General features: G+C 54.1%; 1 protein-coding gene across 7 annotated transcripts in view; it reads left to right on the top strand.

Moving 5' to 3' along the window:
* Window positions 1-26924, top strand: part of FOXP4 (forkhead box P4) — a 50819-nt gene that overhangs the window by 7147 nt on the left and 16748 nt on the right. For all 7 annotated transcript variants that reach the window (XM_058554420.1, XM_058554416.1, XM_058554414.1 and 4 more), the window contains exons 2-3: window positions 10717-10939; window positions 23717-23812. In XM_058554420.1, the coding sequence (XP_058410403.1) occupies window positions 10733-10939; window positions 23717-23812 (303 nt within the window). In that variant the 5' untranslated portion in view covers window positions 10717-10732. The remainder of the gene's footprint in view (window positions 1-10716; window positions 10940-23716; window positions 23813-26924) is intronic.

The raw sequence follows: 26924 nt of genomic DNA, 5'->3' as shown, positions 1-26924 counted from the left end.
ACCCTTTCAGAATTCCACCCTGACCCTGACCCTGACCCTGTGTGCTGCAGGGGCTGCTGGGGAGAAACTTGGGGGGGGGTCTGGGGGCAAACTCTAAGGATCCTCCCCCACTCCACACAGCCTAGTTGGGGGAGTGGGACATGGAAGGACCAGGCTAGGGACCTGTCAGCCACCGGGATTTTGTACCTGTGCAAGTTCCATCTTTTTTAGAAGAGTCATTTAAGACCTGTTACCGCTGCCAGAGCTGATCCATTGAATGCAGGGGTAGGGGGCACAGGTGTGTGGTACCTCGGAGCTGCCCAACAGCCAGGTCAGGCATCTGCAGGAGCAAGCCCTCAATATTTCCAAGCACATTTAGAAGCCCAGACTCTGCCTCCGAGGAGGAAGGTTCTAGAAGACAGCCTAATCTGGGGGTGGGGGGTGGTGAGGATTGTAGCATGCGCAGGGTAGAACCAGGGTCACACAGCTAACTGGAACCTGCCTCTCTGGAATGCTGGCCATAAGGACTGAGGTCACAAATTGACTAACCTCACACCTTATGAGTTTTATTGACCCACACAAAGTTTATTACAATGGTAAATTTCACAGAAATATCCCTACTTTGGCTTCTTTTGAAAAACCCAAACCTGGTCAATACTGAGCCTGCATCTCTGTGTGGTAAGGATGGACAGGGACTGAGTGCCCTGCACGGATCACCTGGCCTCCCAGGTGACCAGCCCAGCCCCCTGAGGGCATTTTGGTTAACAACTCCATCATGGAGATTCACTTGTCCTCAGTATTCTTCAAGGAAGAGCTAGGAGGGCCAGTGTCTGAGAGACTCTGCAGGGTCTGTGCAAGAGCTCAGAGAAGACCTTTAAGGACACCCTGACCCAGATCTAATTCCCACACAGCTGCTTAAGAACTGATGGTGGTGGATAATTTTTTTCCCTTTTTTCTACCATAGAGGGAATTATAGGGTCTTGTGTCTCCAGGGGCCTGTTCCCAACTGAAACTAGCCCATCCCTGCCCAGGTGAGCCCCTCTATGAATGTCATTACCCTCTTAACCTGTCCCCCAAACTTAAGGACTTTTTGTGGGGGGAGGGGGAGACTTTCTTCCAAGAGTGAAACCACAGGTGGGGACTAGAGAAGAAGTGGGCAGAAGCCATCCTTCCGGAGCTCATGTTGGAACAGGGAGAGAGATGTGGAAGGATGCTGAATCTCGCATATTCGAATGTGGATGTGTTTGGATGCCCCTGAGTTGGTGCCCAAGATCCCTGTGAACCTAGCTATCATCAAGGGAGACAGAGGGAGGGGCCAGGGCATGTCGGCAGGCTGGGCAGAGCAGCAAAGGCCCCAGGGAGGGCCAGACCTAGTGGTCTGTCCCAGGCTGGCTGGAGCCCCTCCTGTGCTCACGGGAGCCCCCTGGTGCCAAGGGCACTACCAGAACCCAGCTCCAGATGGCCACTCAAGCCCTGAGCAAGTGGCCCCCACCCCTTAACCAGCAGGCCCCCCACGTAAGACGTCACTATTTAATTAGCCATCTCTGATTAACCAAACTTGGCATTCGGCTTCTCTTGCCCTCTTCTTTCCCAGCTCCGAATCAATGGCTTTGATATGCTAATTAGGGAGTAATTTAATTTCAAAAGGCCGCAATTAACAAGGGTGTTGTGGACATGCTGTAGTTAAGCGGAGTAATCTAATTTGCATTAGTAACAAGCAGGGACTAATTAGAAGCTTAATTAGACACTTAGATGGCTCTTATGTTTACTTTCTTAATGAGATGGAGTGGGATCTTTGGTTCTTTTTCTTTTTTTTTTTTTTTTTTTCCTTATTGTTAATTCTTTCTTTTGGTCATGGTCCTGCTAAGGAGTGTTGAGAGAGGCCACCTTGGGAGGGCCTGGGAGGAGCATTTTGGAGCTGGAACCAGTGAAAAGTGACCTGGGGGGGTAGTGGTGGTGGTGAGGAAAGGTTTGGGTTCCAGGGGAATTCCAGAGTGACCACCCTCTGGGCCTCACCACCTCTGAGGTGGGATGGGGGGAAGAGCAGTGGTTTGGGAGTGAGAAGAGCTGGAGGGTTCAGTTTGGCTTAGCCTCTTGGCAGTCAGGTGACCTTGTCAAGTCACTAGACTTTTGTCTGTCAAAGTGAGTGCCAGGTTGCATGGAGAAGTGGGGAGGAGGCAGAGTATGGGAAAGGACTTTCAAGGACTCTGTGAGTGGAATGGTTGTTCTCAAGAATAAAATATGTTCACAAATTATGTGCCCAGGCTTCACTTCCTTATGACTCAGCTCAGAAGTCACCTCCTACAGGAAGCCTTCCCAGAGCACCCCCACTCTCTCTAGGCACCCATAGCCCCCAGTGTCTACTTAACATAACATTTGTAAAGTTGTGTGTGTTGTGTAGGGCAGAGGTTCTCAATCCTGGCCACCTTTGAAGTTTAGAATATTTGGAAAAGCTTTTAAAATTATCCATGCCTGGCTCCCACTCCCCAGAGAGTCCAATTTAATTGATCCAGGGCGGAGCATGGATATGGGTTTTTGTTTGTTTGTTTTGTGAGGAAGATCAGCCCTGAGCTAACATCTATTGCCAATTCTCCTTTTTTTTTTCCCTTTTTCTCCCCAAAGCCCCAGTAGATAGTTGTATGTCATAGCTGCACATCCTTCTAGTTGCTGTATGTGGGACGCTGCCTCAGCATGGCTGGACAAGCAATGCATCGGTGCGCGCCCGGGATCCAAACCTGGGCCGCCAGTAGCAGGGCATGTGCACTTAACCACTGAACCACGGAGCCAGCCTCTGGGTATTTTTTTTAATGCTTGTGTTTGTCCGTGTATCTCTCTTTCTCCTCCACCAAATTGTAAGCCCCCTAAAAGCAAGGGCTGTGTTTTATTCACCTTTATATGCCCAGACCCCAGGACCCACTGTGCCCAGTATCAGTTGCAGGCAGAGGCCGACCACCCAGCTGTGCACCCTGTAAACCCACTCAGATTTAACTCACCTGTCTGTAGCGTTGGGTTTTGAATGCCTTATGCTGGATCTGAGAATATTCTGGAGAAAGAGCTGAGGAGAATGGAGGGAAATCACTAAAAAAGTGAGAGGCTTGTGAGTCCTCTGGGACATGGCTGCATTGCTGAAGGGCAAAATTGGTACAAATTTTAGGGACATCAATTTAGGGAATAAATGTATCAAGAGCCTTAAAAATATGCAAATCCGCCTTCTAAATATGTATCCTAAGCAAATAGTCAGAAATGTAGAGTATTCTGTTCACATAAGGGTGTTTATTGCAGTCATAGTAAAAATAGGTAACAGTCTGGATGTCCAGTTCTAAGGAATTGGCTAAATAATTTCTGGAACACGCAGCCCATTCGAGCAACTATGTGACCACTAAAAACTGTTGCTTAAAATATTCGAGTCATGTGGAAATGGTTATGATAGTAAGTGGTGAGTGGAAAAATAGGAAAATTCAAACCATGTACAGATTATGACCCCAATTTCACTTTTTAAATGTTTCTATGCCAAAAGAGAGTGAAAATGGACTGACTGGAAGGGGTGTGTCCAAAAGGCTGGCTCTCTAGATAGTAGAATTATGGGTACGATTTTTTTTTTCTTTATAGTTTTTTTTCTTTCAAAATTTTCTGCCAGGAAGTCTGTTACTTTTATGATTAGAAAATAAAGTTATTTGAAACTTGGGAGAGAACCTGGAACAGACAGCACAGGATGGTGGCTCAGCTTCCAAATCAGAGGCTTGTTGCATCCTTCTAGAGAGCATGTCCACACCTGCCACGTACACTCAGCTCCTCAGACACTGAGGTTTTGTGCTAAGAAGAGGCCTTCGGTGGTCCCTAAAGTTGGGACAGGTAGCTCCTAGTGTGTCATTTAGGGAAAGTGTCAGGTAGAAGGGGGAGGAGAGAGGCAAGCCCAGGGTGCCAGCCTCTGACCTACACAAGGGAGAGTCCCAAAGTCCTGGAAGGACATGGGTTTGGAGAGGGACTCAGCTTTTTCTGGAACTCAGAGAGCCCCGTGTGCCTGGGGGGAGAGACTGCTGGCCTGATCAGAGAGCCAAGTAACCATGTGACCCGCATCACCCCCTTCTGGTTTGGGGACCCATTTTGGAACTATACAGACATTCTAACCCTTGGGTTCTTCCTCTCTTTCCTTAAGTGCTGAACCAAGGGCTGTGATAAGGGGATGCTATCAATTTTTAAACTATAGCCCCCTCAGAGCCGGGTTGTGGCAGGATCTTCCGGGCCCCCATAATTACAGTAACTACCCTTCTCTGAATGCCTTCTTCATGCAGTATCTTCAATACCACAGCAACCTGAAAGGAGGGTTTATCAGTATCAGCCCCATATGACAAATAAGGAAACCGAGGGTCAGACTGGTGACCTCACTGCTCAGTGTTTGTATTACAAAGGTAATAAGAGACCAGAGAAGGGACAGCAGGTAGGATGGCAGAGGAGTGGCCGGCTAAGGAAGGTTGAGGCTGAAAGTGTCTGCTGCCCAAGCCCTCCCCTCCCCTGGCAGCCTGAAGCCGGTGGGCCTTTGGGGCCTGAGTTGAGTGGGGGTGGGGGGGTCCCTGGGCCTTTGGATGACAGATTGGGAAGCATCCTTCAGTTAGTTGTAATGCCAGTGCTTATTGCTCTGAAAAGCCTTCTGCTTTATGTCCCTTGACACAAGTAAGATCTGATAGCAGGATGGCTAGACAGAAGGGAAAAGAAACAGAAAGAAGGAAATATAAGGCATCCCCGTGCTCTGTTCTATGTGGTACCCGTGTGTGTGTCTTTTTCTATAATCTAGAAATGTGTCCATTTCAAAGACTTTTAGCTCTGGAAAAGTCTGAAAACTGGCGACCTCTCTTGTGAAATAAGGGCTTTTGCACATGCTTTTTGCCCTGCATTCAATGTACTCTTTGCCTGGCCAGTACCTACTCATCCTTCATTTCTGAGCATTAATGCCATTTCCTCAAAAAGAAGGCCTTCCCTGCCCCGCCCCCCCCCCCGGCATTTAAATTAGATCCCCAGGTTTTTACCTGTACTCACATTCCATAGAATTTATTTGAGCTTATCTATTTATTTGTGTCCGTATTTATCATCTGCCTCTCCTCATGGGAACATAGGCTTCCAGGAGGGCAGGGCCTGTGCCTGTTCTGTTCAGGTCTGCACACACAGAGCCTGGCACACTGCAGGTGCTTAAATAATGTTGAACCAATGAATGGATGAAGGGTCACTGCTGGTGAAATAAGCTCCTAGCCAGCCATTGGAGAGAGAAGAATGACTTTGTTCATGGCCAAAACTCTACTAGTGGCTAAACTTTCAGAAAGACAAATGCCAGCTTTACCTAGGAAAAAGGGAGGGAGAATAGGACCTCCATCATTACCAGTTGCCCTCAAAGCATGTGGGACACTATTGCACTGGCCTGTTCGAGTTTTGTAAGCCTACAGAAGGCAGGGGCCGAATTTCAGTTTCCTGCAGATAGATCCTCAGTGCTTGGCTTAATCAGGCACTAAGTCCACGTTGAAAGAATGAATTGCCTTGGAGATGGATCATCTCATTCTGGCCACCAGGAAGCTCATAACTAAAGTCAGTGCTCCTCATTGGAGCCCTGTTGCCTTGGAGAAGCAGCATCAGCCTCACCTGGGAACTTTTTAGAAATGAAAATTCTCAGGCCCACTCCAGACCTATTGAATCAGAAACTCTGGGCCTGGGGCCCAGCAATCTGTGTTTTAACAAGCCCTGCGATTCTAATGTGCTCAAGTTTGAGATCCTCTGGCTTAAGGTTTTAGTCCATTTATTCTCCTTCCTACTACTTGTGATATTATAGTTATGAAGCTTTTATCTGTCTTTTATTGCAGTCTGCTTCCCAATCTTTCTTGGAAGTTGATGGGGGTATACATTATAAATAGATAGCTACATGTAGTCCAGTTTTCCCCATTATACAGAGGAGAAAAGGGAGGAATTTGCCCAAGTCAAACAGCAAGTTGGTGATGGAGCTGGGGCTAGATGCCAGGTTTCCCAACTTCTAGTCTCAGGCTTTCAGTCTCCCTGACTAGAGTATAGGTTTCCAGAGCGCTAGAAGCGGTGTCTCCTAACTTCAATTCAAACCACCCCCAACTGCTCTGTGTACAGGTTACCTGTGGTCACGCCGCCACCTGCCGTGCTCCCCTAAGAGCTGGGGATGCACGTGTGCGCCCTGCGGGACGCGCGCCCCGAGAGCGCGCTGGGGGCCGCCCCGCCCCTTCCCTCCCTCCCTTGCGGTAAACTCCCGACATCCATCAGTCTGTTAATTGCACTAATTAGAGATCGCGGAGGTGTTAATTGGAAAACCCTGGTATTGTGCCTGTTTGGGGAAGAAAACGTCAATAAAAATTAATTGATGAGTTGGCAGGGCGGGCGGCGCGGGTTCGCGGTGAGGCGCAGGGTGTCGTGGCAAATGTTACGGCTCAGATTAAGCGATTGTTAATTAAAAAGCTACGATAATTAGTACTCCCTACACCATATGGGCCCGCGGAAAAGGCACAAAAGATCTTTCCGCGTGTGGGGCTCCCTGCCCCTTTCCCCCGCGCCCGAAAGTACCCTAGACCTTGAGTCTTCCCTTTGGCCCCAAGGTAGGTGCAACTCGTCACTTCCGCCCAAGGAGGGGACAGGGCGGACCCGCGAGTTCCCAGGCGTCCCTCGCTGCGCGCCTGCCGGGGTTCTTCGAAGGGTCAGGAGCCTCGGGGGAAGTGGGAGCCCCCAGTGGCCCACAGACTCCCCCAAAGCGGAAGAGGCGGCTGCGGCTTTGACCCAGCTTCCTTCCTGCGGACGGCAGGCACGTCTGCGGGAGCTTCGGGGCGTGCGGGAGCTTCCGAGCCCGGCTGAGGGCGCTGAGGTGCCCCGGCTCCCCAAGGGGATCCCTGAGAGATGGGAGACTAGCACCTGCTTAAGGGCAGGACCAGAGCCCTAGACAGAAATCCTAGACCACCTGAAATAACGCAGGCCACGGTGGCTCTCTCCTGCGCCCAGCTCAGGGTAGGAGAGGGACCTGGAAAGGCTGGGGTGGAGGATGAGAGCCTCAATGTTAGCGAATCCTAGAAAGACCTCTACTTCCCTCCTCCTTGCTTGTTGTATGAAGGCAGAAAGAGCAACGGAGTCACTTGGGTGAGGGCAGGGATATGCCCAAGGTCACACAGCGGCCGTGAAAACCAGGTGGTCTAATTCCCAGAGCTGCTCTCCTCTTCTGCAGGTGTTCAGCTGCTCTAGGCTGAGGAGATGGGTGAATAGGGGAGGAGCGTGGATGGGGAGGGAAGGAGTGTGAGAGAGAGAGAAGGGCAGTGTGAAGGGAGGAGGGGGCCCTTGGACGGTGCTCCCCCAGTACCAGAGCAGGCAGCACCAGTCTATGTTGGTGGAGCCCTTTGGGAAAGGGACCATGGCTGTGACTCAAATGGACCCTCAGTGGCTCAACCAGCCACCAGAACCCTGTGGCATCATGTGCATGTGCTGGACTAGGGAGTTTTACTCCTGGAGCTTCCAGGTCAGTAGAGACCTTCAAGACCACCTCTCCATGTAGAGATGGGGAAACTGAGGCCCAGAGAAGGAGGAAGGCAAAGAATTCACAGCTGATTGTGGCTGAGCCCAGGCTCCCTGACACCCAGGCCCCTGCCTTCTCCTCTAGCCAGGGTCCAAGGTCCCATGGACACTGGCTTCCTCCTCCATACCCCACACCTTTGTAGTTACAGCACCCCACTCCATCCCATCTCTAGCTGTCTGGGCCCCAGGCACCCAGAGCCTGCTCACCCACAATGCAGGGAACACCCCGGTGCTATTGCAACACCTGGTGGAGGGGCGGGGCAGGAGGCGTGAGGCTGTGGGTGTGCTCATCCTCAGAGGGCAGGTGTCTCAGGGCAGAGGTGAGGGTGTGGAGATGCCTGGGAGTACCCACCCGCATGCAGGTTTGTGGGGGGTTGTTGGTGGGCAGGTGGGAGCACAGAGGAGGTGAAGGCCCTGGGAAGGGGCAGAGTGTGCCGGGGGAATTAATACCATTCATACACCCTACGGAAATGACTTTTCAAATGCATATAATCTCAAGCATGCAAATAAGAGGCTTGCTTCACCCTGTTTAATATGAATGATCGGTCCTTGAATAGCTATTATTACATGCCACATTGCAGCAATTATGTTGTTCACTGGGTGTTGCTCTGAACCCCCCCCAATAAAAAGAAAAGAAAGGGACACCTCTGTTTGCATCCTCCTTCCTTTTTTCTCCTTTTTTCCAAACTTACTGTCCAATCTACAACTTTCTGGTGTGTGTATGTTGGAAGAGGGCACTCTCCCTTACCCCAGGGAAGTAACTGCTGGATTCTCTCCTTTCTGCTGTACACACACACCCTGAGGCTCTGGTCTTTGTCCCCTGGGGCCCAGGAGTTCTCAGATCTCAGGGAAGCTAGACTGGAATCAGGGCAGGCAGCTGCTCTCCACCCCCAGCAGGGCCAGGGTTGGGGGAGAGGAAAAGCAGAGGGGGCCCCTGCTGTCTTCCCATCCCCCCTCATGTAGCTGGAGCCCAGGCCTGAGTGGGGGAAGGTGCTCTGTAGGCTGCTGGGAGGGATCAGGGTGGGTAGCTGGGAGGAGGGGCTGGAGCCTTGTGCTCTGGCGGGTGGAGGACAGCGCCCACCCCATCCATCATTTGGCAGCCACTGGCCCTCAGGCTGACACAGCCATTAAGGCCTGAGACCGAATGCTCAATCTCTTCCAAACCGTCGCCCCCAACCTCGCCCTCGCCTTCGCCTTCGCCCCTGGCCCAGCTCCTCTCAGAACCCAGGAGTGGGAGCGGCAGCTGGAGGTGGGTTGGCAAGCCCTTGGGAACACACAGAGAAATGCACCAACGTGGTACACTCCAGCAGCATAGGGTCTCTCAAGAGGCCACACAGAGCCACTGGGACAGAGACACCTAGAGTCACAGATGGAGCGGGCCCATGAGAGCAGTGATGTGGCACATATGTGAATTGGTGGGCTCCCCATGGACCTCTGGCAGCTCTCTGTTCCCCCACCCCCATGCCCTCACACTTCTCCCCACTCTGCTTCCGGCAGGGACAAAAACAGCAAGTGGCCCAGTAGAGTGAGGAAAAAGAGTTCTTCTGGAATGAAAGAGAATTTGGGGGCAGGAGGGAGATGCTCTTGGGAGCTGCCCCCTTGGGGAAGGAACTAGGGAAATAATCCAGTCTCTTCCAGCTGTTTCTCCCTATTCTGCCACCTGCAAGGTTCAAGGAGACCATGTGGCTTTGGGGTCTGCCTAGGCCAGAAGGGAATCAAGAAGGGAGGAAAGAACACTGGCTGCTCCACAGGCCCTGTGGCTTCTGCCCCTTGCTCTCTGTGTGATCGGGACCAAGTCTTTGACCTCTCTGAGCCTCCGGGTCTTCACCCTTACAAATAGGGCAGGTGGGGAAGGGGCTGAGTGGAGCTTACTCTGCCAGGGGGTTTATCTGTGCTGTTTTATTTGCTTCTGGAAAGACTAAGAGGCTGCGGTTAATTACTTCTACAAAGAAACTAAGATTTAGGGAGTTTAAGACGAGTGTCAAAGATGGGTAGTGGCTACCGACCGTGTTCTGTTCCAGTGAAATCCGTGTTCCTCCCAAGGGGCTGTGGCTTTGGAGATACTTGGGCACACCCCGACTTTGAGAACACCTCTGCATACTGCAATTCTCCCATCGGCATGACGGCAGGTGTGCACAAGCCATGAGATACTGGCGCCTCCGCGAGATGTGGAAGGAAGCTCAGGCCTCCTCCTCACTACCCTTGACCATCTCAAACATACTCTCTCTTTCTGGGAATGTTTCTACCACTGCTTGAGAGGCCATTGGGGGGGGCACAGGATTCAGGCCTTGACTCTTTACCTTGGGTAAATCCTCTAACTCTCTGGATCCTCAGTTTACCCATCCATAAAATCAGGATCATCATAACTCTCTCTCATGATTCTTGTGAGAAGGAATCGTGGTGCCTGTAGAAACAGTAAATATGACTGAGTGTCCTCTTTTGGCCGAGTGCTGGGCTGAGGGCTTTAGAATGGAAGGTCGGAAAAGTGTGACCCCAGCTGCCTTCACTGCACAGCTCTAGGCCCGGCTGGCTGAGTGGCTCTTAGTGGGTGCTGGGCAAATGGCAGCCATTTTTGCTGTGGAACAAACACTGATTAGAGCCTTTCTGTGTCCTGGGGAAGGAGACTCTATAAGGAGGCCCTGCCCCTGGGGAACAGACACAAAGGTCATTACAGGTATGTGTTGGGGGGGGTGGGGGAGGCAGTATGGTGGGTCCCAGTGAATGGCTCATCCACTTTTAAGTCCTGACAGGACCCTTGCCCATCCACCCCTCCCTCCCTCCCCAATGCTGTAGCCTGGAGGGAGAGGCCAGAACAGGTTTAGGACCCCGGAGGGGCTGGTTGAAGGCATCCCTCCCCTTCTTCCCTGCTGGGGTCTCCTGGCAGTCGAGGAAGTGTGGGGGAGGGGGGCAGCGGGGCAGCCTCAGCTTCAGTCTGCAGCTGCCCCTTACCCGCCCTAAGGGAAGGGTGACATTGGGAGGGGCTGCGACCCAGGAGAGGTCCCTGGAGTGGCCTCCTGGGTGAAGAGTGAGTGAAGAAGAGATGCCCCAGGACTGGGGGTGGGGGGATTAGGTGGAGGTGGTCCTGTTGTTTGGGGGTGGTGTGGAGGGGCATCAGTTGCTGCCACCGGTCCAGCCTGGAGCCTCAGCCCCTCCCCTGTGTCTCTCCTCCCCCTCTAGGTCCCGCTAGAGCGACATGATGGTGGAATCCGCCTCGGAGACAATCAGGTCAGCTCCGTCTGGTCAGAATGGCGTGGGCAGCCTCTCCGGGCAGGCCGATGGTGGCGGCGGGGCCGGGGCTGCGGGCACAGCCGGAGGCGGCGCGGGCAGGGACACGGCCCCGGGCTCAGACAGCAATGGCGAGATGAGCCCTGCGGAGCTTCTGCACTTCCAGCAGCAACAGGTAGGAGCTGGCGCCCCTCCCTGGCGACTGAGGAGGGGGAGAGGAGCACGCCAGGTCTCTCCCTCTACATCCTGGCAACCTGGTGCCACTGCTCCCTGCTGAGCAGCCTCACTTTAATCTTCTTGAGAAGGTCCAGCCTGCAGGGACTCCCTCTGCGCCCTCCCATTCTGGTGGTTGGGGAGAGCAGTGCTCCCAAAAGAGAGAACTGAGACTCGGGGGACCCTGAGATCATGGACCTCAGAACAGTCTCAGAAATGCCCACAAGGACAGACAGGCGCCTGGGCAGCAGGCTTGAGAGTATGCATCTTGGGGGGGTGGCCACGTGGGCTCTCCTGCACACTGGCTAAGTTAATGGCGTTGGGGTAGGGAGACCCCACTTTAGGTGTGTGCTCATTGGGAGAGGGAGTCTGTGCACACAGGGGTATCTTCACTTTATTTGTATTGTCAAACATTCCCCACCACCATCTCTGCCTGGGCCCCTGATCCAGGCTGTGAAGAGATTAAACTTCCAGGCACCAGGGGCCAAAGCAGCTGGGAAAAGGCAGGCCTTCATTTTTCGAGCTCAAACTGGGAACCTTTCTCTGCATCCCCCTCCCCTTTTCCCCCCTCCATCATTCCTACTCTAAACTGCAGAGTTCAGGAGTTCAAGACCAGCCTCTCTGAGGATCGAGAGGCCCGAGGGTGGGGAGCCTGGTTGGGTGATGACGGAGCAGGGGCCCCAGGACCCAGCCCCACCCGGGAAAAAGGGAGAATCATGCTTGACGAGTTCAGGAGAACCGGCCCAGCCAGCCCTGGCCTTGGGATTCTCCTTCTCTTATTTGACTCTCTGCTGGTGGCACTGCCCCTTGTGGGCTCTGCTGGGAATGCGGAAAAGTCTATCCTGTGTGCGCCTCCTGGCCCATGCCCCCGCCCCTGCCTCTTGTGTGCACAGATGTGTGTACCCACATTGCCCTCCTACTCTCTCCCAGCTCCACCCTGGGGCTCCTCTCCCCACTGCATAGACCCTAAGGGGCCCTTTTCCACCACACTCCTTGGAGCCAGAGGTCAGAGTGGAAGCAGTACTGTCGGATGCCCAGCACCCTGCACTGAGCTGGTCAGCCAGCACTAATGCAGGAATTGAACAAACCCGGGTTAAGTCCCATTCCCTTACCAGCCGTGTGACCTTGGTCAAGTCCCGGGCCTCCCTGAGCCTTGGCCTCTTTGGCACCTAAATTATGGGTGTTGTTAGGATCAGATGCAAGTGGGGTGTGAAATCCTGTACACACTGACTGCTCTATGTGGATGTGAACAGAATTGAGGACTTTAAAAATCACGTCCTCGGGGCCAGCCTAGTGGTGTAGTGGTTAGGTTCGCATGCTCTGCTTCGGCGGCCCAGGGTTTGCAGGTTCCGATCCCGGGTGCGGACTACGCATCGCTTATCAAGCTATGCTGTGCAGCGTCCCACACATAAAGTAGAGGAAGATGGGCACAGATGTTAGCCTGGGGCCGCTCTTCCTCAGCAAAAAGAGGAAGATTAGCAGTGTATGTTAGCTCAGGGCTAATCTTCCTCACAAAAAAAAAAAAAATCACTTCCTCTTGCAAACAGGGGAGACTTGAGCAGAGCGGGCCTGTCTCCCTTCCCCAGAGAGATGGTCCTTGGGAGTTTGTTGGCGTCTTTCCTAAGCAGGTTCTCTGGGGAAGAGACCCACAAAGTCAGTGCCGTCTACTGGGGACAGAAGGTCAAAGGGCAAAATCCTGCCCTTTATCAAAATAATAACAAAACACACCCCCCCAGAAATCTCCAAGGCCCCCCATTTAGTGTGGCCAACTCTTTCCCTTCCACACCTCTATGCAGACAGAGCTAAAAAGTTTGCAGAAAAATTTTGAATGTGGTGAGGGGGCTGGGGGAATACTGAAACTGGAAAGTTTCTTTTAAAAAAGTATTTAAAGACAAGAGTGGACACAGATATTTGGATAAGTGGGGAGAAGTGTGGAGTGGGAAAAGACAGAACTGTCTATACCGATCAGGTTTCTGCCTCGCACACAAGCCGAGTTTTACCCTCTATATTCCATGTTCCAGTTATCCCTGTTTGTTTTGGGGAATATCCCAAAGTCCTGGAAAATCCTATATCTGTTTCACAAATAAACTGGGGTGGAGATTTGGAGGCAGGCGGAGGGCTGTTTTATCCATTTGGGCTCACTATGGGCGTAGTGCCCGGGGCCAAGGAAAATACTTGAGACTTAAAAAAGGTTTTGTTGGCTCCAGACTATGAAGAGAACTCTGCAAAATTAAAATTACAAAATTTTCAATTAAAATGAAACAGAATGTGGGCCATCCTTCCACCCCCAAGGCTTTTGGGGGAGCTTCAGGGGTAACACTTTCTGGAACCCCCAAAAACAATTGTTTCTGACTATTTATGAGGTAAGCCAACTATAGGAAAGAGGGCCTGGCCCAGCAGGTTCCTCTCCCTCCCGACCCCAGCCTTCTTTGAAGATGAACAAACAAATACTTTGCGTCTGTTAGGTGCTTTGGATCGTTCACGTTCGCTGTGTCGTGTGGCCACGTTGCCATCGCTGGGAGGTGGATATTATTATTCCCATCTTGCAGGTGAGGGGGCAGCCAGGGGTGGCACTGACTTGTCCAGGTGACACAGGAAAGGCCACAGCTAGACCTCGGGTCTCCCAGTTCCTACTTCAGGGCTCAGCCCAGCCTCCTGCACTCACACGGTCCCCTGTGGGAAATGGAGGGAACAAGGTGTGGGATACAGTAGGTGCTAAGTAAACGTCTGTTGGGGGAGTGAATGAGAGCACTCCACTCCCAACTTAAAAACGCCCTTAAAACAAGAGCAACAGTGCCCACTGGCCCTAAGTAGCCCTTCCAGAGGACGGAGGTTGCAGGTGGGTCTGCACTGGTGCTGTCCTCCTCCTTGTGCCTCCTTGGGGCTCCTCGCCCCTCTACCTCTGTCCGTCTGTCTGTTGGTCCCTGTCCCTCTGCTCTGGGTAAACAAGCCCTGGAAATGAAATCTTGGCCTTTGGGAGTAATGAGTTGACGAAGGAGAGAGAGAGATAAACAGGGCGAGTCAGAAGTCAGGCCAGTGACAGGACTTTAGGCTGAAACAAACAGTGCTGAAGAGGGCAGCCACGTCACTTTGGAACAAGAGCAGGCGCCGTTTCCATGCAACAGCAGGCAGGAGCTTGTTTAAACAGAGGCTGGGGCTGGGGGTGGGGGCTGACGGGGCTTGGCTGCCAGGCCCTGTCGACTAGAGAGGGGGTCCCTGGCTCGCTGTTCTATTTCAGCAGTCAAGGCTCCAGCTTCTCGCTCCCTCCTCCCAACCCCCTTATTGGTGAGTGACAGAGCCACAGCACCTCTGCCCTTGGGGCTTTCCAGAGTCTCCAACCTGAGCCCCTCACAGAGAATCCAGCCTGAGAAGGCACAGGAGTGTGGGAGCCTCGGAGCATGCATTCACTCAGCAGAAACGCACTGAACCCATTTTGTGCCGGGCACCCTGCTGGCCAGCTGGAGTTGATGGTCCCCAGCTGCTGTTAAAGAAAACCCTGGACCCAACAGACCTGCCAGCTGCCCATCCATCCCCTGCCCTCACCAAGGCGCAGTCTCCTTCCTCGTTGGCCCCTCCCCCGTATTCCCCTCTGTGATGGCTTTTTTCTTTGCAAGTTGCTCTCAAGTTTCATCCTAATCTCATTTCACCTGTATGAAAATGTCCCCAGTGTGGGGGGGTGTCCCCAGGGACTGCACCAATGCCCTTTGGGCTCTCCGATGGGGGGGCAGTGAGGGCTGGGATAAGTGCGGGCCAGCTTTGGGGAGGTGGAGGGCCTGGGCAGGTCTTGGGGACCCGACTGGGTGCTCTGGCCCAGGAGAGGTGGTCTTGGGGCCGGGAGGGCTGAGCCTGGTGGGGAGGGGGCGGGCAGAGCTGCTAGCCGCCTGAGCTGAAAGGCGTCCTGGGCCCCCAGAGCTCGCACTCCCATTGTCCTCGGGTTGCGGGGGTGATAGGTCAGTGAGGGTCACGGGAGGGTTGCCCAACGTCTGGGAACTCCCACCGCCGTTGCCGTGGCAACCGGGGCCAAATCCCACCCTGTTCACATCCTGTGAGGAGATTCAAAAGGGTCGGGGGGCTCAGCACAGTAATGGGCTTTTAACTCATCCCCCTCCAAAGAGATGGGGGGTGTCAGGGAGTGGGGAGAGAGGGAAAGAAGAATGGAAGAGATTTTTGTTTTCTTCCCCCATCTGGCTCTCTGCTGTCCAAGCTACTTAGGGGGAAGGGGCGGGAAGGGGAGGCTTCAGAGGTGAATTAGCGCACCCCCGCCTCACACACACTGTCCACAGTTGTCTTCAGGTCTGGGGCCCATTTCTTCAGTCTTGGGACCCACCCTCATGCCCCACATTCTGCTCTTTCATCTCTGTTCCCACACCTTCTGTACTCTCTTCTTTCTGTAGAATGAGCCCCTCCCCAGGAGATGCTGGGGGCCTGGAGAGAGAGTTGGGGCCCACACCCCCCAGGGGAGAGACTTGGAAACTTTGCATGATGAAGTCCCTGATTCTCCAACAGCTGTGGGGCGGTGCTTAGAAACTGCCCCTCCCTCCTCTGCCTGGGAACAGAGGGCAGGTGAGTGGGGGGCGGGGTAGTAAGGGGAGGGGAGTTTGTGAGAGGATGTGGCCAGGAGAGGGCCTAACCCCTGCTTCTTGTACCCCTCCTGGGTTACTATGCCACCCTGTTTTGTGTGTCTGCGTCCTAGTCCAACAAAAAAGGAAGTTTCCGTAGGAGGGAGCTATGCTAAGACCAGAGGGAGAGGTAGTGGCGAGGGCCCAGGGCCGGGAAAGGGATCCCCAGGCCCCTGCTTTCTTGGGACCTGGAAGGAGCCAGCCCACTCTACCAGCAGACTTCCCTCCTGATATGGAATTCAGAGACCCTGTCTTTTTTCCCCCACCGTCTCTCACTCCCAGAGTTCTTGTCCTTACTGATTAGGAATTTGGGGACAGAGGGGGGAATTGGGGGAGGGGAGGTGAAAGTTTCCTCTCTGAGGGTGAAGGATTGAAGTGGGGAGGGCTGCATCCCAGGGCCGCCCCTCAATGGGTGAGCTAGGTTTTCTCCTAGCCAGCTGCTGTATCCTGAGAAGCCCCAGGGAATCCTTGGGAAGGGAGTTGCATGCCCCCCACAGCCTCCACTCTAAATCCCACAGTGACAGCCCCTTGCAGAAGTGGCTGGTGTGGAGGGAGCGGCTGGATTCATAGTGGCTCTGAACCCAGACCTGGGAGTAGACCCGCTTCCGGGGAACTCCACAGATAGAGCGACACATCTGGGAGGAGTCTCTGAGCACAGGAGAGCAGCTGAGGAAGGTGACGGCCCTCCCGCACTATTTTAGCTCCTTCTCAGACGTCCCAGGCCCTGCCTCTCCCAGCCCAGAGGGGCTGGAGGGGCCGCCTAGGGCTGCACCAGGCAGTGGTGAAGGGAGAAAACGGAGGAGCCACTCAGAGGAGCACCTTTCCCTTTTCAGGACCGTTGGGTTCATTTGTTAATTCTCACCTCCTCCAGGGGAGAGGCTGGTTCCTTGCAGAGAGGAGGCATTTTCAAGACGCTTGGCGGAGAAGGGGTCCTGAAACCGGGCTGTGCACCCGGGCTGTGAGTCTCCCACCCACGTGGGCCTGTCTGTATCTGTGCGTTGCTGGTTTTCATTTTAATGGTTCTAATTTGAGAATGCGCCGATGTCATTTTTACGAGGTTGGTGTAAAAAAAATTTACAGCCTTTTCCAAAAAGCTTTTTTTTATCCAAGGGAAGAAGGTGTAGAATCACTTCGGGGGTTTTATGGTCTCCTCTCCCCCATCTTCCTTGCCCCCCTTCTCTGTGTAATTTCATTTTTATGTCTCTTTGCTGGAGGACAAAGCCTGGCTGGTGGAGAACCTGGATCTCCCCAGGTCAGTACCCTCAGTGGCTGGGGCCACTGACCTCTGACCCTTCTCCCTGCACATCTTTCCTCCACTCATCTTTCCTCCTCCTGGCTGGTCCCAGAAGAGTTGATTTCAGGGGTGGATGGAGAGGTGTTTCCTGCTTAATTCAAATCAACAAGCATTTATTAGGCACCTACTGTTTACTAGCAGTGGGTTAGGTATCTACCTTGAGAGATTGTATCACTTCCTGCTTAAAGTGCTTCAGCAATTTTCCTCAAGTGTAGAAGGAGATTAAAAACCATTGTCTCCATGTGATCTGGCTCCCGCTCACCTCTGGGCCTTCCTCTCGGGCCACTCAGCTTGGCCACACTGGCCCTTTTAGTTCATGATGTACCAAGCTTATTCCTACACTGGGGCTCTTGCATCAGCTCTTCCCTCCACTGTGAATACTCTCCCTGAGAGAGTTGCCTCCTCATCCTGAATGTCTCCTCAGAGAGGCCTTCCCTGGCTACATACCTCAGTAGCCAGCCAGCCGTCGTCTGCGTAAGGCTTACCGCTGTCTCATAGCTTGCTTCTCTCTTTGTTTTAGTGTCTGTCTCATCTCGTTAGAATGTGAGCCCTGTGAAAGCAAATACACTGTGTCCCCAGTGTCTAGGACAGTGTGAACACCCTGCTTCATAAATCCTTGCTCAATTCTTGGTAAATGAATAGAAAGTCATACTGTGGCCCTGGGGGACAGGTGATGGGCTTTCCTGGGAGTGCTTTTCAGGTTTGAGATGGGCCAGCACCCCCAGCACCCTCCTAGTGCCCCTTCTCCTAAATCCAGCCAGCCCCCAGTTGAAATTAATTATAGAGACAATTTAGATCCCAATTTTGCCAGAGTTAGCTGATGCAGACAAAAGAAGCTTGGATTTTGTTTATTTTGGCTGCCCCTCACCACAGTCCACAGAACTGGCTAGGGGGGGTCCCTCATCCTGCCTGGCCGGCTCCTGGCTCCCCATCCCTGGGCAGAGCCCCATGTCAGGACCAGGGGATTCAGGTTCTGCTTCTGCCACTGTGTGACTTTGGGCATGTCACTGCCCCTCTCTGGATCTCCATTTCCTCATCTATAAAGTGAACTAGATCAGCTCCTTGCAAACCTTTTTGATCTATGGTAAGAAAGACATTTTCCTTGGAATCTAGCACACACAGTTTCATGACACAATGCTTATGCTTCCCTAGTAGCTCTGATGTTTTCTTTTGTGTGTGTGTGTTTTCCTATTTTTTTGACCCACTAAATTGATATTATGACCCACCATTAGATCGTGACTGGCAATTTGGAAAACACTAGACTAGATACCCTCTAACACTTCCAGTTCACCAGGCCTGTGGTCTGTGATTCTGTTTCTCCATTCTCGAAGTTCAGTCTTTCAAGCTTATCTCTCTGAGCGCCACATCCCTGCCCTCCCAAACACACACAGAGTAGGGCTGGGACCCCGACACAGACCTGGAATCCTCCAGCCCGGAGAAAGGACAGGTAACCAGCCCTGTGCATGGCTTCCATAGAGAGGATGCCTATCCCTCCCCGCTGAATCTCAGAGACCCAATGAGGGTGTGGTCTCATCCTGGAGATGAGAGACCCCACTGTGCCAAGACTTGTTTTTCTTTTCACAGCAGCTCCCTGTTGCCCTCAAAGCTCCAGCTTCATTCGCCTCCATCCCACCCACCCTCCCTGGATGCCATCCGTTATAAGCCATTTGTTCCTAATTGTGGAGATCCTGCTAATGACTCTGCATGGGCGATGGGGGAGGAGAGTTCAGCTTCATTAGCCAGACTGAGTTCTTAGGCTTGAGGGGGAATGGGGGTGCATGTAGGCTGGAAGAGGGTTTGGTTAGCAAGTTCTTCCAGGTGGTACTGGACAAATGACCAGGAGCTGCCTGGGAATGTGAAAGATTAATAATATCAATAGTTAATGTCCATCCAGGACCCACTGGGTGCTAGGCACTGTGCTGAGTACTCCGTGTACATTACCCCATGTACACTTCACAACAAGTTTGTGAGCTAAGTCCAGGGTTACTCCTGTTTTGCACAGGAAGAAACTGAGGCTCAGAGAGGTGAAGCGACTTACCCAAGGTCACTCAGTGTATGGTGAAGCCGAGATTTGGATCCTGTTCTCTTTGACCAGGGTCCATGCACTGAATGGACCAGTACTGCTTCCCTTGGGGGAAAACTAGACCTTTCTCCCTAAACCACAGAGCTGGGCATTTGGTTTTCAGTCCAAGAGGTGAAGGGAGGAGAAAAATGAGGTTTAAGAGGCCAACTGGCGGGGGCCGGCCCTGTGGCTTAGCGGTTAGGTGCGCGCGCTCCACTGCTGGCGGCCCGGGTTCGGATCCCGGGCACGCACCAACGCACTGCTCGTCCAGGCACGCTGAGGCCGCGTCCCACGTACAGCAGCTAGAAGGATGTGCAAGTACCACATACAACTAACTATCTAGTGGGGCTTTGGGGAGAAAAATGGGAAAAAAAAAAAAAAAAAGGCCAACTGGCTCCCAGTTTTCCATTCTGCCCTGAGCCCCCTCTCCTTTACCACCCCACAGGTTCCCCGTGTTGGCTTCTCCCTGGCATGGGATTCTAAATGCCTTTTCCCACCCAAGACTGTATTTGGGTATCTGGCCCCCAGGGAAGGGAACAGAGCCCACCTTCCTCCTGGAGATTCCTTTCTTGGTCTTCTCTGCCCACCTCAACCAGCTTCACCTCCCCTTCCCACCCAGACAGCTGAAAGCACACCAGACTTGGGGGAAGATGGATTCAGGCCTCACGGGACTATGCATGAGATGACGGAGGCCCCCCAGGGGGGTGAAGGGGGCTGGGCTGTCAGAGGTGTCTGCGCTCCACTTCCCAGCCCTGGGACCTTGGGCTTCCATCTCCTTATCTGTAAACTGGCAACAGTGACACCGGCCATGTCTAGCTCAAGGTTGGGAAGCTTCAACTCAGTGTTTGTAGAAGTGCTTTGAAAACTGCCAGGCACTGTACAAAGGCTGGCTCCTAAACTGTGTCAGCCTGTGCCTGCCTCCGCGTTCAGCCTTGAGTCCAGGGAGTTTCACGAGCGCGTCTGCCGTGTGCTGCTGGCTGGGGCGGGGGCTCACATACGATTGACGACATCTGTGTTTTCAAGGAGTCTCTGACCTGGTCAGCATCATCAGAGAAAGTGGGCTCGATCTGTCAGGGTAGGGGGCTGTCATTTCCCATGTCTGGGTGGTGCAGTGATGTATCAGACCCCAGTCCCAGCAGGCAGTGTGCATCGGAGTGGTGAATACGACTTGGGTGGGGGTTCAGAAAGTCTCAGACCTATCTGATCCCTTGGGTGACCACCCTGGAGGAGGACATCGTGGGCCGGAGGGCGGCCTCCCCACCCCGAACACCGTCCCTAGCTGGGGTCTGGATGTGTAGCTGGTGACTACAGTGGTGGGGAGTGGAGAATGGGGCAGCATTAAATGCACATGTCCAGGCCATCTGGGGAGGGGAGCTTGGACCCCCACCCCTGGGCACCTACGGGGTGATCTTCAGGTGGTACCGGCTCCCAAATTGGATCAGGGCTGGGCTGTAAGCAACTTACATGAAATGACCTTGTGTTGTCCGCCGTTGCCTCCTTGTCTCCCCCAGGCACAGGGCCTGTGCATGGTGGGTGGCCGTGCATGTGGGTGACTGAAGGAAGGAGAGAATGAATGAGTGAAGTGCCTGGAGGGGTTCAGACCCTTTGGACTCTTCCAGTCTCTCCTGCTACTGTCAGCAACACAGCTCAATGTTCTGCCCCTGGGGGTGGTTTCAAGGGCCCTGGACCCCCTAGGCCACTTCACTCCTCTGCGGAGTGGGTGGTCGCCGTGCCTGGAACACACTTGCCCCTCGTCCCCCTGGTGAACTGGCCCTTCAGGACTCGTCGGTGCCGCCACCTTCTCTGGGCTCTGGTGCCCGGCGCCCACCTCCACTTCAGCCTCTGACACCAGCTGTCATCACAGTCCCCAAGCCGTGAGCCCCGGGGCAGGGCCACGTTCTGTTGCTGTGTATCCCAGCACCTCGCACACCTTCCTGTGGTCCCGGCACAAAGAAGGCGCTCAGTGAACGGGAAGAATGAGTGAGTGGGGGAAGAGTGGGGAGTTGGAGGAGGGGGCAGCCTTGGCCAGGCCGAGGGTCTCACCTGGCTCCTCTCATCTGGCCTGAAGGGGAGGCCCTGGGTGAGGCCAGGAAGAGAGGCCCAGAGTGGGAGGAGGAGCAGGAGGGGGAGTGAGGGGCCTGTCTCAGGAATGAGGTTGCAAGGCTGTGTCATTTTTTCCTGTAAATCTTGTAATTTCATGCTCCAGGGGAGCACAGAGTAAGAGAGTCAGTGGGGAGTGAATCCAACTCCCCGGGCCACTCCCCACCAGGAGACAGCACGGGGCTCCTCCAGCTTCCCCTGGAAACCCCTCTCCTCCTCCTCCCCCCCTCCCCTCCAGGGATCTGGGGTGCTTCATCTCCCCACCCTGACCATCTCTCCCCTCTGTGTCGCCTGGGCTAGCCAGCTCCTCCGAGCCATCCTCTTCCCACCTTGCCCCCTGACCTCTGACCCCTCCAACCTTTTACCCTACCTCCACCTTTGGAGGACAAAGAGCATTTGTCTATCTCGTGTCATTAGACCTGGAGGGGTCACTAAAAGCAAGGTAGGGTTCCTTCCTGATGACCACCTGGACACCTCCCTTCCTCTCCTCACCCTCCCCACTGTCCACAGCCTCTCAGAGCCTTTTAACTCAGAAAGGTCAGATTTCTACTTTCTGAAGTGAATCTTGAGGAGAGGAAATCCTAGGCCACTTCTCTGGGTCTGAGGTCCAGGGGAAGAGTGAGGGGGCGAGGAGACCTAGGATCTGGGCAGCTGGTGCGAGCACGCTAACCTGAACTCCAGGTCTGCGGGGTTCCGTAGATACACCAGTGTGTGTTTAGATGCCATCCTAAGGTAAATGAGATGTAAGGCTCCGGAGAGGCTCAGCTTTTGATGACAGTGAAAGGGCTGGGAAGGGGGATGCATATATATGCCTGGTACACAGTGGGCGCTCCGTAAGTGTTTGCTGAGTGGCAAGTGTGCGTGAGCGCGTCCATATTCCACCTTACGAGGTTTCGCCTTATCCATGCTTGTGGTGGGGTAGAAGAGAATCCATGTGAGGACAGACAAGTGTGTGTGTGGACAGACGTGCGAGTGAGCCACAGGTGGGCACATTTCATCTCACAGGTGTGGTGGAGGAGGCGAGGGAGAACTGTCAAGAGAGTCATGAGAAGGGAAGGCAGCGGACACTTTGCGAATGCCAACTAAGTGCCAAGTGCTGGTCCTTAATCCACCCTGTGTTTCAGACATGGGTAGTGTCCCAGTTTTGCAGATAAGGAGACTGAAGCCCAGAGATATGGAATAACCTGCCCAAGGTCATACCGCTGGTAAGCGGATTCAAACCCAGGTCTGCCTGATGCCAGAGCCCATGTCCAAGGCCTGGACACAACTGCTCTGGCTCCCACGGAGGTCTTTGAGGAACCTGGATGCAGGCAGGTTTTGTGCTCCTGGAATGTGGGTTCAGGACAGGTCCCCACATCCCCTGCCTCTGAGCCCCCCACTGCCCTGGAGTCGGGGGATGGAGGGCTTGGCTGACCTTACAAAGAACTTCCTGGGCCTCCCTGACCCCTCACTCTCCTACCAGACCTCTCACTGCCCATCTGCACATCTCAGGCCACTGACCGGCCGGCTCAAGATGCTCCTCCTGCAAACTCCACATACTTCCCACTCCTGTGACCCGCCAGCTCACAGTCCAAGCCCAGACCACCACTGTCTGTGGGTTTTTTTTCTTTTCTTTTCTTTTTTTTTTGGTGAGGAAGATTAGCCCTGAGTTAACATCTGTTGCCAATCCTCCTCTTTTTGCTGAGGAAGATTGGCCCTGGGCTAACATCTGTGCCCATCTTCCTCTACTTTATATGTGGGACGCCTGCCACAGCATGGCTTGATAAGCAGTGCGTAGGTCTATGCCCGGGATCCAAACCTGTGAACCCCAGGCCACCGAGGTGGAGCACACAGACTTAACCACTATGCCACTGGGCAGACCCCAACCATGGTCCATGTTACTCGAGGATAGTTCAGACAAAACTTTCAGGACTTGATTGAATTCTCCCAGTGCCATGAGGCCCTGCACCCAGACTGCCTGGACTCAGAAAGCCCCACAGTGCTCAGACCCTGAGACTCCACACTCCCCCCTGACAAGTGAATGCCACTCCCTTAGCCTCCAGACTAACCACTTAGTAAGGCAGCTGGCCTTGGAGCCAGGCTTCCTGGGCTCAGATCCTGGCTCTGACACCTCCTAGCTGTGTGTAGGCAAGTTACTTAACTTCCTGGAGACACAGTTTGCTCATCTGTAAAAGGGGACTGATAATCCCTACCTCACAACCTCATAGGAGAGGATCACATGAGATCTTGGCTGTAAAGTGCAAGCACTTTAGTGCTTGCACTAAATAGTACCATCCACAAATAGTACCATCATAATACCTGAAGTCCATCTGCTGTACTTCTCCCTGGGGTCCTTTTTTTGACCACTGACCCTTCATTTGCTGCCCCTGTTGAGTCCCAACAAAACCTCACCGGGTCCCAGAGGAGTCCCTACAGCCTCTGATCCCCAAGGCCTGGCAGCTTCTCTCAGTGACTCCTACTGTTGTCCTTACCCCCAAGGCTAAGTGGACCCTATGACCCTCTCGCTCACCCCCCAAGACTTTCCACCTTACCTCGATCTCCTCCCCTTTACTACTCCCAAACTCCCCCTGAATCCTAGATCCTGCATTGACCCTTGACCTCCCACCCAGCCTTTCAGGTTGTGGCTGGATCCTGCAGGCACACTGACTGGCCCCTATCTTGCAGGCTCTCCAGGTGGCCCGGCAGTTCCTGCTGCAGCAGGCCTCGGGCCTGAGCTCCCCGGGCAACAATGACAGCAAGCAGTCAGCCTCCGCTGTGCAGGTGAGGAGCAGGGCGCCCCTCTGGCACTGGGCAGGGCAGGGCAGGTCGGGAGGGTGGGCTTGGCACAGAGGGAGGGGAAGGACCAGTTGGAGAATTGCTCTAGCCAGTCCCAGTGCCAAACAGTGGGCAGCTTTTTCGGGGGAAATGCAGGCCTTGCAGGGGTGAGTGAAGAAATTCCCACTTTCTCTCAGTCACCTGGTCCCCCAGGCCTGCCTCTGCTTAGTCTCTGTCCTCAGAGTTGAGTCTGCACTCAGCTCTGTCTTTCTGAATCTCTCTGCTTGCTCCCTCTTCTCTGGCTCTGCCCTCGGGGTCTCCCCGGCAGTCACTTCTCAGGGCTCTGTTTCTCCATCCCTGTGGGTCACTCAGCCTGTCCCTCTCTGCTCCCTTCCCGCACTGTCTCAGTTGCTGAGGCCGCCACGTCCCCCCTTATCTCTCACCCACCACTCTCTGTCTCCCCACGTTTCCTGTCTCTTGCTGTCTCTCTGTCTCTTTTGTTTTCCTTTGCACAATCTGCCCTTTTCTTCCCCCTCCCGCCCCCCCAGCGTGCCGGCCCATCTGGCTGGCTGGGGGAGGGGAGAGCGGTGGGGGGTGGGCGGGGGTAAGCCAGGCCTTCTGTTTACCTTTTGTGTCACAAAGAACTTGGGAGAATTGCAGTCTGAGGCGGGTGGGTCACCACTCGGGCAGCCTGCTCCCCTCCCCCTTGGCCCAGCAGCGGAGATTCCCGCTCCCCCCACCCCTCTCCACCGCGGGGCCGGGGGAGGCTCGGAATTGGGGAGAGGATTAAGCAGGGCTTTGAAAGGAAGTTTATCTAAGGGAGGAAGGGTGAGCAGGATCCTGAGTGAGAAGCTGTGGAGTCTGGCGGGCGGGGTGCTCAGGGAAGAAGGGAAGCGAGGAGGAGGGCGGGCATGGGTGCAGGGTGCTGGGAGAAGGACCCAGGACCGGGCTTTGTCCTGGTCCAGTGCTCTGACTGCGGATCTGGGTTTTATGTAAAACAAGCTTGTGTTCAGAAAGTGCTTTGAAGAAGTTCAAGGTGCCCAACTGTTGTGGGCCTTAGCAGTAGCCCTCTTAAAAGTCTTAAACCTAATGAGACAGCCCTCAAGGAGGGGGAGTTGGGCAAAGAGGGAGAGTGGCCTGAGTGGGGGAGGGGAGGACAAATCTGGAAGGTCGGTAATTGGAAGAAGAGAAAATTCTCGCACTAGCATGATGCAGAAGGTTCTCACCCCATGTGGTGTCAGGACTGGGTCTGTTAGAATTAGGGACCCCAGCACATACTCCCTGGGTCTGAAGTAGCCCTCGGGCTATTGCTCTGACTCTGTCCCCACCCTGGGCCCAGCCTAGTACCCTCTTCTAAGAACAGGGAGGGGCAGGCTGGGGAGCGGGAATGTTCCCCCCGAGTGAGAAAGGTCATGCTGACCCAAGGCAAGAGGGGAGGAGCCTGATGGTAGTTAGAGGGATCTAAGTCAGGTATCAGGGAGGACTTTATAGCTGGGTATGAGGGGTAGGTGATCCCAAATAATTCAGAGAAGAAGGGAGGCGATGGAATCTTCCTTAGAACGAGAGAGATCCCCAGATGGCCTAGGATGAGAGGCAGAGGTTTTGGTCCGAGGGACAGATAAAAATGACCCTTTTCTCAGGCCTTCTCTCTCTTTGCTTCCTCATCTCTCAATAAATGATTGATTCATTCATTCAACAAATACTTGCTCAGTACTTCCACCTAACAGCTAACATCGACAGAGTGCTGAGCATGGAGCAGACACTGAGTGCTTTATAAGTGTCATCTCATTTGACCTTCACAGTCCTATGGGATAGATGTGGGTTACCCTCATTTTGCAGGTGAGGAACTGAGGTCCAGAGAGGAAAAGTAACTTGTCCCAAGTCACACAGCTAAGAAGGGGCAGAGCCAGGATTTGAACCCAAACCACAGTAGTGACCACCAGTAGTCCCCAGGTGCAGAGGCCCAGCCGCATGAGTCTCCAGGTTCAGAGAATGGGGGTTCTTGGGGCCATGTCGGAACTTCCCTGGGAGCCTGGAGCCCAGACTGTTGATCCTTTTCCTCCTCCATCCCTGGATACCGTCCTTGCCTCTCATCCCTACCCTCAAGCTCACAATCTCCAAGAGGTGGGGCTTCTGTCCCCAAGTGGGGTCCAGGGCCTGGAAATGGCTGTTCTGTGAGCGCAAGACTGGGCAGGGGATGGGGAAAGAGAGTAGGAAAGTGCATTTTGCTGAGTTGGAGCTTGAGTGACATGGGTAATGAAGGGGGTCCGTGGCCCCCATGAGACACTGCCCTTCCCAAGTTGAGGCAGGATTGCCTGCCCACTCACCTCCCAGCCGTGTCCACCCCTCTCCTAGAGCCAGCTTCAGAAGAGTTCCTAAAGCCAGATTAGGTCTCGAGCTCCAGCCTAGAGACCGCCTGGTTTGTGCCCCAGCAGGGAGAGGGCAGTCGTGGAAGGCGGTACCGATAGCTGGGAGTTTGGGCAGGGAGGTGGCTCAGGCTAGGCCCCTTAGCTCTGCCCAGCCTTTGTCTCATCTTCTCAGCCCCCCTGAGGCTTACCCTTCTGCCATTTCTTCTTAGTTCCCACCACTACCTTTCTTGCTGCCGCTCCAGCCGAGAATTAGTCTGAGGACTTCTTTCTGGTCGTTTGCAAGGGAGCTTAACCTAAACCAAGCTCTGGCCTGGTCTCCCCACTCACCCAGGGACCCCAGACCCCATACTCAAGTGGTTGAGTTCAGGTCCTTGATTCTGGCACCAAATGGCATCCATCCTAACCCTCAATGTCAGGCCCCATCCCTGCTCCTCCTCATCAGGCCATCCGGCCCAGCACACTGTATTCATAGTGGGTGGAGGGCCCTGGGCCTGAGCGGGGCCGCTGAGGGCTGGAGGGGGCTGGAGGGGGCTGGAGGCGGCTGTCGGCATCTAGCCCAGGCTCCTACTGCCAGAGCTTCAGTAAGCCTGTAACTACCCTGGCTGCTCTCCAGATGGTGACTCATGGGCCTCACCAAGCTGACTAGCTGATGGTGCCCATCCTGACACATCCCAGCCTGGTGAGGGGTCAGATGAGACACCAGGGGAGCTCCAGCTCAGTTCTCAGACCCCGAGGGGTGTGGGGGAAGG

The sequence above is a fragment of the Diceros bicornis genome, chromosome 14 (assembly GCF_020826845.1).
Source record: "Diceros bicornis minor isolate mBicDic1 chromosome 14, mDicBic1.mat.cur, whole genome shotgun sequence".
Taxonomy (NCBI): domain Eukaryota; kingdom Metazoa; phylum Chordata; class Mammalia; order Perissodactyla; family Rhinocerotidae; genus Diceros; species Diceros bicornis.
This window is presented reverse-complemented; position numbering and strand designations above follow the sequence as displayed.